General features: G+C 40.8%; 1 protein-coding gene across 3 annotated transcripts in view; it reads left to right on the plus strand.

The window, feature by feature from the left end:
• The window catches only part of M1AP (meiosis 1 associated protein), a 139,947-nt gene that overhangs the window by 45,817 nt on the left and 81,102 nt on the right, over positions 1 to 13,028 (plus strand). For all 3 annotated transcript variants that reach the window (XM_021005316.2, XM_021005315.2, XM_021005321.2), the window contains one exon: positions 136 to 427. In XM_021005316.2, the coding sequence (XP_020860975.1) occupies positions 188 to 427 (240 nt within the window). In that variant the 5' untranslated portion in view covers positions 136 to 187. The remainder of the gene's footprint in view (positions 1 to 135; positions 428 to 13,028) is intronic.

The raw sequence follows: 13,028 nt of genomic DNA on the forward strand, positions 1-13,028 counted from the left end.
GTTGTTGTGAGCATCAGATGAGATAATGATTGTAAAGCACTTAGCACAATGCTGGAACATGGTAAGCATTAACTAAATGTTAGTTACCTTTAATATTTTCTGGACACTAGAGATTTTCTCTTTCCTTCCCTACAGGGCAAAGAGGACAACAGAAATCAGCATTAGTTTCACCTGTGGTCTGGCTACCATGCATCGGGGCCATGTTGTTAGCCAAGGACCTCTCAGCCTAGCACATGTGTGGCAACAGCCTCCCCGCCTTCTCATTGTGGATGCTGCATGTCCCTCATGGGCCAGGGTCTGCTCCAATCTCTGTGAGGCTCTGCAGAATTTCTTCTCTCTAGCCTGCAGCCTGGAAGGCCCTACCCGAGTGCCCTTGTTCAGCATGTATGTGGTCCAGAGTCGACATGAGTGCATCCTTCCTTTTGTGGTGAGTAGAACCAGGAGAAGGTTCCTCCGAGGGCTTGAGAATGGTCACGCCTGAGATGGGTTCCAGTTGTGCCACAAACAGGAAGACAGAGCAGCTAAGGCTTAGGAAAGGAAGGCAGCGTCTTACCACTAAACAGTGAGGAAAGTTAACCAGGTGGAGAGGCAATTAAGCTAGGTTCCTGCACAAAATCCCACTCTGAGGGTCCATTGTAATCTGGTGATGACTGAGCTTTTAAAGGGGATGAGAGCAGTAGTTTCCACTATGCTGGAAAGGCTTCAAGTATAGTCTCAGTTACAGACTGTTTGCCTTCTGAGGACTAGCCTAGCTAACTATGAAGAGGTTCATCACTACTAGTCTGTCCACTTGGGATTGACTTCTTTGGCTATCGCAACGCATGACACAAAGAAAAATGCAAAATGGTAGAAGGGCCACCCCTACTTCTGCAATGACAGTAGCAGAATTATATAAAAAGAGGCAGAAGGGGGTCAGAACCACATTTTTAGATTATCTATAAACATTAGTTTAATTATTGGTACTCTGAATGTAAGGTCCTTGTTCTTTGACCAGCAAGCAGCCATAAATGAAAGCAGAAGACACAGAGAAGTTGCTGTTAAATGGAAGCATGGCATATCAGTCTTCCAAGGAGAGGCATATAAAGGAATTGGTGGAGTTGGTTTACTTGTGTGTGCAAAGGCAATAAGAAATATTATTTCACGGATGCCTGGTCATCATGTTACAGTGCTTATAAGTAGCATAAAAATGAGCTCATTATACTAATGAGCATTGGTTAAAAAAAAATCACTGTAAAGGTGATCAGAGCTTTTGTGCTAACATCTGTTGGAGAGGATGAAGAGGTATAGAAATTCTACAAAGAACTTGTTGAGACCTTCCCAATTAAATTAATACGTGCTTTTAATATGACTGACTTACAAACAAATGTGCGACATGAGGGAAGGGGGCAAAAAGACTGTTGATCGAAGCATACTATTTGCTATTTGCTATTTTTTTCTTCTGTTTTGTTTTCTCTTTCTTGTGGTTCCTCCCATTGGTTCTCATTCTTCCTTACAACATCACTAATGTGAAAATATGTTTAATAGGAACATATGTGTATAGCCTCTATCAGACTGTGTGGCATCTCGGGGAAGGAGGTGGAGAGGGAAAAGGAGAAAAATTTAAAGCTCAAAAGCTTATGGAAGTGATTGTTGATAAATCAAAATAAATTAATAAAAAAGAAACAAAAAATTGAACACATCAGAATGGAAAAAAAAAGGTTGAAAATATAGCTCAAGAGGAGGAAAAGAGAGGCTAACAGTTTATATACTGTACCAAAGCCTGACACCTGTATATCATGAATAAATTCTTCTGGAAGATAGCACTAAATGGCAAACACCAAATCGCATCATACAAATGACATCAGTTATATCGTAAGAGACAAGAAGCGGCTGCTACTGACGCAGAAATTATCTCTGAGTCAGCTTTCTGTGGACGGCGAAACCGTCAGCTTGTAGGTCAAAGAGCGAAATCAGAAAGAATGAAAGTGAGAAGATACAGTGTACAATTAAATCAGCAGCAACCTCGCTTATACAAGCTATTGACACTAAATTAAGGAACAGACATTCACACAATCACCATTTCCTAAGGAATTTTAACTTGCGTAAACAACGGCACAGTAGTCCAGAATAGTGTCCCCAGACCCGAGAGTTCTGTGAGTAGATCATAGGGAGTCCGTGGACTTAGATAAGAAAAGGTTATGTCTTTATTTCAGTATAATTTGTATCCTTTGCAATCCTATGTATTTTATTTTATGTATTTAAAAACGTTATTCTGAGAAGTGGTCCGTAAGTTTCACCAGACTGCCTAGGAACTGCTTTAGTGACAAAACGCTTAATTTCTTTGCAGAGCAGTTTGATGTGGAAGACAAAGGCAAAAGCAATTTAGAATATAAACACAAAAGTTTAGGTAGGAGGATGGCAGAGAATTATGGGCAGTATCATCTCATAAAAGAGCAATAAGCAATGGAAGGAAAAACAGACTGATGGAAAGCTTGTCAAGAGACCTCGTTAAGCCTGGTGGTTCTGAGAGTGTTTAAGGATTGAACTCGGAGGACAAAGAACAGATGAGACAGGATTATTATAACCAGTTACTTCGTCATTAATGTGGAGCCACCACATTAGCATTGCAGTCTCCCGTGTGTTTCATGAAACCGTAGAAACAGAGAAGATTATTAGCTGGGCCAGACCAGTGACCCGTGGAGGAGCTGTGCGCTGTAGGCGGCACAGTTGTGAGTGCGTTGATGGCTCTGTTCTCAAAGAAAGTGGGAAAGGTATCAAACACTTGGAAAATCATAGATATCATCGTTAACAAAAAAAGAAACTGAGAAATTATATTAATAATTACTGACCCTTAAGCCTGTAGACAAAATCTTTTTGAGCATAATGGATACACATAACAAATGTATCTGAGCAGGAAATAGACATATTTTTGAAAATGACACTCTATGGTAAACCATATCTTCATAGTCATACAGTGACTGAAATGTCCAAAGAAGACATGTGCTTCTTTGTTGACTATAAAAAAGTGTATGATTCACTCCACAAAATGTTACTTTGAAAGCTTTTCCTCCAACAAGCTCTCTTATGCATGTTAAAATCTTTTAAGATTCTTTGAAGGACACACTGCTGAGATAATTTTGTTCGGCGACCCTCTGATTATGAAGTTGCTGAGTGAGGCATAAACAAGGAGCTATATGTTCACATAATATGTTTGCCACTGACATAGAGGATGGCCAGCACGGAGTGTGTGCCTGGAAGAGGCATTCCCTAGAAAGAGTGTGAAAAACGTTGTGTTGTAAATGATATCAAGCCCAGGAACTAACAAACCATATTCGTAATCAGCCACCTCCTTAATCAATAAGAGCTCCTCACTTTTTTTAAATTTTTAGGCAATTGGGGTTAAGTGACATGCCCAGGGTCACACAGCTAATGAGTGTCAAGTGGCTGAGGTCAGATTTGAACTCAGGTCCTCTTGACTGCAGGGCCAGTGCTCCATCCACTGCACCACCTAGCTGCCTTAGAGCTCCTTACATTTAACAACTTTCCCTGTAATAACAATAATGATAGTCATAATGATAACAAAGAATGATATATGGCCCTAGAGGACATCACAGGTTAAAAGCTTAGAGAAATACTTCTGAACAGACGCTACTTCACAGAGCAGTGATAAAGCTTGACAATAGGTACACAACACTACTTGTCAAATTTAACTGAAATTGGTTTACTTCTGAATGGAGTGCATGAAATGGTGAGGTTCAAGAGTGGCACCCAAAGGCCCTTCACGAGCAATGCTCTTCTGAATTCAGCTAATAACAAATGGACAAAGAAGTGTCAGCAGAGGGGAAATGTTGATAGAAACAAAGGAGTCTGTCCTAGCTATTCAAGACCAAGATATTGCCACCAGAAGCTGCAAGAAGGTTATCTATCCTTAAGGAGGCCAGAGTTATTGATCAGCGAAGTTTATGCAAGGAAACAGAAACTGTGCAACCTACAGCTGCACATGCGTTTTCTGTGATAATCAAAAACTGGAAACTAAGGGAGTGATCTCTAAGGGAACTGCTAAATAAGTTGTGGTGTGTGAATGTAATGGAATGTTATTGTGCCATAAGAAATTATGAAAGGGACATTTTCAGAGGAAAGTAGGTATACTTCTATGACCTAATGCAGTGGGAAGTGAGCATAAAGAGTATAATAATTTATACAGTGAGAACATTGAAAAGCAAAGCAGTTTTGAAAGACTTTATCTTTGAAAGACTGATCAATGTAATGATAAACCAGGAAGCCAAAAGAATGAAGATGAAACACACCGCTCACCTCCTCACGGAAAGGTCATAAGGCCACTAGATAGCACAATGGTTAGAACACAAGCCCCCCCCCCCCAGTAAGCAAGCAATCCTGTCCTAGACACTAGCAGTGTGACCCTGGGCAAGTCACTTAACCTCTGTCTGCCTCAGTTTCCTTGTCTGCAAAATGGGGATAATTATAGCATCTACTTCCTGAGATTATTGTAAGGATAATACTTGTAAAGTACTTCATAAACCTTAAATCAATTTGTAAATGCTTGCTGTTATTATTATCATACATTTTCAAACATAGCTAATATGGGAATTTGTTTTGCCAGACTATGTGACTGTATTGTAGACTTTATTTTGATTTTTTTTGGTTTTCTTTTGTTTTACTAAAGGTGAAAAGGATAAGAGGGACAGATTCATTTTTAAATGCTTGTTAATTGAAAAAATAAAAGTAATAAACTATTAAAAACATGTCACTGCAGCTTGCAAAAATTCAGCTCTTCTGAAACAACTAATAAGATATGACCTAGTTGGGGCAGCTAGGTGGCATAGTGAATAGAGCTCTGGCCTTGGAGTCAGGAGGACCTGAGTTCAAATCCAGCCTCAGACTCTTAACACATACTAGCTGTGTGATCCTGGGCAAGTCACTTAACCCCAATCGCCTCACCAAAAAAAGATGTGACTTAGTGACTATAATTATACATTAGAAGTTCACTGTCTTTCGTAAACTAACAGATGACAAATCCCTTTACTACAAATACAGATCTCAGAATATCCTTGAGAATGCAGCAGATAAACTGTTGGATAGGCAAAAGTATTTCTCACAATCTCCTGAGAATAGTATTTATCCATAAAAAATTAAGAACAATGTTTTTGTAACTACTGCCATACAGAATATCATGAATGATCTCCAAGCTACATGGAATGAAAAGCTTTTAAAATATAAAGACTTAGTAGAAGAAATAAAAACTGGGTGGAAAGAATATAAAGTATATATCATCGCTGTCTTCCTTATTCTTCTTGGAATTGTTCCAGAGGTGCATTCAGGAAGCTTGCAGAGAATGAACTAACATCCCAATACTCTCAATTGATTTCAAAAAGCATTCATTCTAACCATTCATGCAATAGTCTGGAGATCATTGAACATAAAAGCATCATTGCAGCCTGTCTCTGGACCATTTCTACCTGAATTCCACCCAACCAGAGGAGAACAAAATAATAATAACAATAGTAATAATAGCAAAACTCTTTTAGGGGGTTTAGGTTTATCAAGTGCTTTACATGTATTATGTATATATTATATATACATGTGTGCGTTATATGTATCAGTTTATTTTTTCAACCATCCTATAAGGTAGGTTCGACAGGTATTGTTAACAAAAATATGAACTTACCCTTCCTTTAAGGTAGTTAGGTGGTGCAGTGGATAGAGCGCTGAGCCAGGAGGCAGAAAAACTCATTCATCTTCCCCAGTTCAAATCTGGCCTCAGGCACTTACTAGCTGTGTGACCCTGGCAAGCTACTTGGCCCTGTTTGCCTCAGTTTCCTCATCTATAAAATGAGTTGGAGGAGGAAGTGGCAAACCACTTCAGTACCTTTGCCAAGAAAACCCCAAACAACATCACAAAGACTGAACAACGACACCCTTCCTCTGGATAGGTTTCTGAATCCCAGGGTCGAGAAGGACTGCCAGAAATCTTTTAGCATATAGCCCATTAGAAGGATATCGATCCTTTTATTCAAGGCTTCCATGATAGAAATTTCCTCTTTTCCCTAAGTGACCTACTCATTTGCTATCTAAATAGAGTCAAGTCATACACTCTGTATTTTTTGCAGTGACTTTTCCTCGCTCCAAAAAAAGAGAAACAATTCCTTTTTTGTTATTTATTTCAGTATTTTAAGTATCTGTGACTGCTTTGACATGTGAGCTTCTTCTGCAGAAAGTCTATATCCCTGCCACACCTCAGTAAAGTTTCTTGAATTTCTGGGACCACAAAGTAGCCAACCTTCTAACAATGACCCTTCCAGGATTTGGCGAGGTTATTCCTTAAATGACAAATAGGCCTCACATCTTTCCAATATGATAGAACCTGCCAGAGCTTGTCTCTGTTGACATAGCCTGTGGGAGCCCAGGGTTAACCCCTACACCACAACTTGGCACTAGAAGAGGATGTCAGTGGAGACCTGTACTATGAAGAACAAAAGTAACATATGATACATCTTGGAGCCTAGTGCTATGAGTGCTCTAGAAACACAGTACTGTACTGTTGTCCTTGGCTGATATGCCTCAGGCTTGATGCAGTGGGAGAACCAGAAACAAGTGAAAAAGCCAGGCTCTTCAGCCATCCAGCCCTAGTAGATGCAGTAATTTAGTACTCCCCTGGGAGCTCTGCCCTGTGGTGGGCTTTTCTTTGAAGTACAACTGAAGAGGTTATTGAAGAGGCCTGGAATAAAATGTGTCCCTAATCTCCAAAATCCAGGCCCCAAGGTGTAAGACCAGTGCCAAGTGCCCACACTCAGTCTGACTATAGTGGAACATTCCAGCCCCCAGGGGTGTCGAAATGATCAAATCCAAAGGCTCATATTGTTTTCCTCACCCCAAACAAGAAGGTTAGACAGGGAGACCCAGATCCTAGATTAATTGGTTAATCAATCAATATATATTTACTGAGCCAAGTACTAAGTGAAGACTAACTATGCCTCATGACAGTATGCAAATTATAAAAGAGAGATTGACTTACTCAGGTACAGGGATAAGTTGCTTTGGGGGGGAGGGCAAAAGAAGAAAGGATTCTACTCCCATTGATGATTAAGAAAAAGGGAAAGAACTATTGCCTGCAAGTCATAGTAACTGTTGGCACTCATCCTGCTTTTACAAGCTACATGTTCTTTTCATGTGGTTGATCATCTGGAATTTGAGAGTGTTTCAGAAATCTCCTTTTATGTCTCTATTTTCTGTGGATTACAGATTTCATGAATGTTAGTTATTTCTAAACTCTGAGTCTCAATACAATTGTTCCCTTGTATCACAAATGGAATGTAGTGTTTGGGTGGGATTTGGGGTGGGAGGTATCAGTGTCAAGAAATGACACTGTGCCTCTCTAGAAAAGGATTTGAGTTCCTAGAAAGTTCGTGTCTCACTTAGACTGGATTGTTAAAAAAAAAAAAGTTCAGTTAGGTGTCAGTGAAACCATTACAGGAGGAGCAGGGTGACTCATTTGGCTGCACCTCTACCAGTAAAACCCACGCTTCTCTGCCCAACCAGCAGCTTCAGTGCTATACAACCAGTGCCTCAGTTTTTACACAAATGTGTCCATTCATGGAGTCCTGCCCACAGCTAAAACTAGGCCAGTTTTAACAAATGAATACCCTTAGACTCAGAAAGTATTTGCTTCTCTTCTCCCCTGAGGCCCTCGCACAGAGGAAGCTTGTTTGTCATTGTTGTATTAGGAAGGATTGTTACCAAGGATTTACCTTTAATTACACACTCAAGAAGGAAGGGTGTGGAATAGTCCATCCTTCATTGCTGAGGGCATGAACCCCATGTCCTATCTGAAGAATGCCTTTGTCCCAAAGAGAAAGGCAAATTCAGTAGTACCCTCACTCCACCTAAAAGGCAATATGTTATATGGAAAAAACAATAAGCTAGAGCCTGGATTCACACGCTGACTCTGGTGCTACCATTGTGGCCCTGGATCATGTAACCCTCTCTGAATTTCACTTTCTTCCTCTGCAAATGAGAGATACCAGTACTTACCACTCCCTGGCTTAGAGAGTTGTTAAGAAGAGCACTTTATAAAACTTCAGTACCTGAAGGATCCATCGGTTCATTGCTGTGAATGACTAATAGATGAATACTGTTAGCCTCTACAAGTATTCACTTCTTTTCTATCTTATGGACCTGCTACAGTGGAAGCTTACTCATCCTTGTTGAATCAGGAATGATTAATCATTCCCAGGTACTGACAGGAAGAGCAAATCCCTAAATCCCTCCACTGATGCATATCTTTTATGGTTTAGTAGATGATCTTTCTCTGGTTGAAAATTTAATCACCCTGAAATCATGAATCTCTTTGAACTTAATTAAGCTGGTCCTCAGATGACAGATATACAGTTCATCACCACGTATGTACTTGACTTTCCAACCAGAGTTTTCATTCTGTGTGGCGCAGAATTTGTCCCATTTCTAATCCCACTTCCAACATAGCCTCATTTTCTCATTCGTAAGATAGGAATAATAACACCTTGTAAGGAGGGTTGACTAGGGCAATTTCGTGATCAAGTTGATAAGCTTCCTAAGTTATTTGATAAGGGCATAGGGTATGCACTGTTGCCTATAGGGAGACTCTAAGTAGGAGTAAGGAGAGCAGGAAGGAGATTCTAATAGTTACCTTAGAGAATATAGGCATACCAATTGGCAGCTTGCTGAGAGGACAGGGAATGGGCTCCCTGCTGGGCTTGAGGAACTGGGGTTTGCCCAGAATGGTTGGCTGACTGATATCCAAGAGAACAAACTCTTCTCCCCAAGAGCCACCGTCACTTTGATGATCTCCCCAGTCAATCTAATGAGGTTCCATTCATGAGAACAACTGGCCTGTAAAGGAGAACAAGAGACCAGAGCAGACTTGTGTTCTATGTGCAGGAGTGGTTGGGGGAAATAGTACTTGAATAGTTCCTCCCTGCCCCATTCAGGAGAGATCTTGAGAATGGACTTTCCTGGTCCAAGAGACAGCAGCAGCCAGGACACCGATAGGTTTCCTGCAGAACGTGGCAGAAGTAGACATGTTCTCTAAGAGGAGGTTCTTTCCTGACCCCCAAACAGAGGTTGTTTTTGTTAATGAAACCTCATTGGATTGATCAGGAAACTCCCCTAATCCTCACTCACTTCCCTCCCCCCCTCCCAGTTAAATATTGGTTGTTCCAGAAAATCAAACTGGGATGTCTTCAGGCACATTGGTTCATATCCCCAATTCCAAATTTCTGCATAAGACTCTGGGGATTAGAGAGGAACTGGCAACTGTTCTCTTCTTGACTGCCTTCTCTAGTGCCTTGTGTTAAAAGGCCCAGCAATATGTCTATGAGGTTTAGTTTTTAGATACTCACATAATCAAATTAACAATTGTTTCTGAGTTTATCATCACCCCCACCACCAGATTGTTCATTCGAAGACTGATTGAAGGCAAGGGCTTCAGAAAAGCAGATTTGGAGAGTGAATAGAAATCGAGGTTCTGACAGCTATAAACAGCAGAAATATTCATCAGATATAATAAACAACATTAAAGTTAAAGCACACACCCCTTCTCTGTTTTAACAACTGAGAAACTACCAAAGTGTACAGTAGGTTTCATGTTAATAGTAATTGTGTTTGTGTTGTCTTATTTAATTGTTTGGGAGGATTGTGCTTTGTGAGTTGCTGAGAGAAGGAGTGCCAAGATGGAAGAATAACAGGAAGAAATACAGCCCCACAAGTCCCCCATAAAGATCTAGAAAAGGCACCAGATTGAGTCCTTATTGGGAAAGCCAAGAAAAAGTCACAGTGAGTCATTTTTCCAGCCTAAATGAGTATAAGGTGGTATTGTCGTCTGTGGTCTAGCTGGATCTAGTCAAAAACAGCTGCCCAGAGCATTTCAACACAGGGCCTGAAAGAGGGACAAGGCTGTGCACCAGGGTAAGAAGAGGTCCCAGAGCTATGCAGAGGGTCCTGAACTTGTACACAGTGCAGGAACAGGTGCCAACTGACAGCTCCATGCTCACTACTCAGTTCTAGGTCACACATCCAGGGTGGACTGAGAAGAAAGCCTGTGCCTAGGGGTAGCAGTCTAGGATAAGGAGCCTCATACTATATTCTGAGCAGGGAGCAAGCTTAGAAACAAGCATTAGCTGTGTGGATCCAAAACTGGGAACAAAGCAGAACAGGAGTCTCAGTTCCAGCGTCCAGTATAACCAGGTAGGGCACTGAGACCAAAAGACAGCTTTGTAGTTCCGTTACTCTGAACCAGCAGAGCCTTCCAGCTGGCTGACAGTGGCTGATTCTAACAGTAGTCTGTTGGAACTCCAACAAGGTAACAGGTATGTTTGCTTAGACACAAGCCCAGATCAGGAACTTGCAGAACTCAGACAAGGGTGTTACCAATCAGACTTTGTCCTGGATTAGATCATTTTGGGAGCACTGTGAGCTTTTAGGTCCCCAGCCTGAGCTGTCCTTGAGATCCTGGAAGAGCATAGCATTTAATACCCCCAAGAAAGCAGTAGGTATTCCCTCCAGAAAGTGCACAGAACCTGGCCGTAGCATCAAATCCGATGTTGGGAAGCAGGCTGAAAGAAAGAATAAACAGAAAGAGAATCCCACTACAAAAAGGTATTATGGGGACAGGGATACTCAAGACACAAATCTAGAAAAAAAGAATGATTCCAAAACATCAATAGACAAAGCCTCAAATAAAAACACAACTTGGGCACAAGTTCAACTAGAATTGCTGTAAGACATGAAACGAGTTTTGTTTGGTTTGGTTTTAATTAAAAGTTATTCTAAAAATCAAATGAGAGTGCTGGAAGGAAAAAATGCAAAAGAAATGAGAGCTATGGGGAAAGAATTGGAAAGAAAATTAATAGCAAGGGCCAGAAGTTAATGACTCCATGAGATAAGAAATATTAAAATCAAAAGACTAAAAAAAAAATAGAAGAAAACATAAGGTGTCTCATAGAAAAAACAACTGACCTGAGAAATAGATTGAGAAGAGATATTTGGTCTACCTGAAAGATAGCTGAAAACCCAAAAAAAAAAGAGCTTAGTAATCATATTTCAAGAAATCATAAAAGAAAACTACCCAGATCTCTTAGAACCAAAAGGCAAAAGAGAAATAGAGAAGAATCCATTTATCACCTTACGAAAGAAACCCCAAAATGAAAACTCCTAGAAATGATACAAACAAAATCCAGAGCTTCCAGGTCAAAGAAAAAATACTGCAAGCAACCAGAAAGAAAGAATTTTAAGTACTGAGGAGCCACAGTCAGGATCAGACACAGTTTAGCAGCATCATTAAAAAGGAGCAGAGAGCTTGGACTTTGATATTCCAGAAGGCAAAAGATATAGACTTAAAACCAAAACTAATGCCTGTCACAACTGCATATAGTCCTCGGGGGGGGGGGGCGGTGAGAAAAGAATCTTTAATGAAATAGAGGACTTGTAAGCATTCCTGATGGAATGACCAAAGCTGCAAAGAAACTTTGAAATACAAGTGCAAGAGTCAGGAGTTGCTGAGTAGTGAGTTTTGGTGGGGCTTGTTTTCTATGTCAAGGCAAAATGTGTCAACAAGGAAAGAATGATTCCAGTCTCTTCCCTCCAGTCTTTGTACACCAGTAACTATAATACAAAGTAGAGTATAATTAGACAGGTCGGTTGAGGCCAGATTGTGAAGGACTTTAAATACTAGATTAAGGAGTTTGCATTTTTCCCTGTCAGCAGTAGGGAGCCATTGGAAGTTTTTTAATGGACAAATGGCATAATCAAAAGTGTGGATTGCACTGCAGACCTGTGGTTTCACAGATGAAAGAAACTCCCTTTATCAGTACAAGTCAACAGCTGCTCCATACTTGTAGTCTTAGAGATTGCTTCGGACACTGAGAACTCAAGTGATACAATCAGGATCACCCAGCTAATGTGGTGGAGGCAAAGCTTGAAGCAAGGCCTCCCTGGCTCTGTAGCCGTTTCTTGGTCCGTTACACAAATGTCTACATCTCCTGCTATAGAGATATTATTTTGGGAGCTCCCTATGTGAAGGGCAGATTAGAGAGGGGTGAGGCTGGAGGCAGGAAGACCAGTCAGGAGACTTTCAAGAGGCAGTGACAGCTTGAAGTAAGGTGGTAGCTGCATGTTTGGAGAGGAGACAAACACAAGAGAGTCTGTGCAGGTGGAATTGACAGAAGTGAGTTGGAAAATAACTAAAAGTTGAAAGTGAAGGAGAGGGAAAAGTCAAAGAAAAAGTCAAATTCCCAAGCCTGGTTACTAGGAAGATGGTAGTGTTAGCAACAGAAAGAGGAAAATTGAAAAGGACAGGTTTAAAGTTTCGTAGGGCCTACTCTGATGCCTCATCATGGGGTGGCAGTGACTCTGGGTTTTTTTAAGTCTATGCCATCAGAGAATAAGTTTTGTTAGTTAAATTTTGTTTTCTTTTACCAATTAACAATCATTTGTTTTCTTTCTCTCCTCCTTTCTCCCTCCTCCTTTCGCCACTGAAAAGAAAAATCTCTTTAACAAAGATGTGTGGTAAGGCAAAACAAATTCCCACACTGGCCATGTCTGAAAGTGTGTCTCATTTTGCACATTTAGTCCCTTACCTCTCTGTCAGGAGGTAGGCAGCATACTTCATCGGCAGTCTTCTAAAATTATGGCTGGCTATTGCATTGACCAGAGTTCTTCAAGGCTTTCAAAGTGTTCATTTTCCCAGTGTTGTTGTTAACAGTATAAATTGTGCTCCTAATTCACAGCACAGGTTTTGCCAGTTCCTCCCAAGCTGGAAAAGCCTTGAGTACAGGATGCTTTGCAGACTGTTACCCAAGAGCTAACTGAAGTTTGCAGAGGTTCATCTCTTAGTTGGCCACAGGGTGATGAATTTTTCAGCTGTAGCAACTCTCAGTGACCATGTCCTAAGTTATGGAGGGTGAAAGTTTGTGTCGTTGGAGGGAATGCCCATCCAGTGGAATCACCAATCCTTCAAAGTCAAGGTTTGAAGTTTAGTCTGCTCCATAATTGAGCAC

The sequence above is a fragment of the Phascolarctos cinereus genome, unplaced genomic scaffold (assembly GCF_003287225.1).
Source record: "Phascolarctos cinereus isolate Bilbo 61053 unplaced genomic scaffold, phaCin_HiC Scaffold_9;HRSCAF=440, whole genome shotgun sequence".
Taxonomy (NCBI): Eukaryota; Metazoa; Chordata; class Mammalia; order Diprotodontia; family Phascolarctidae; genus Phascolarctos; species Phascolarctos cinereus.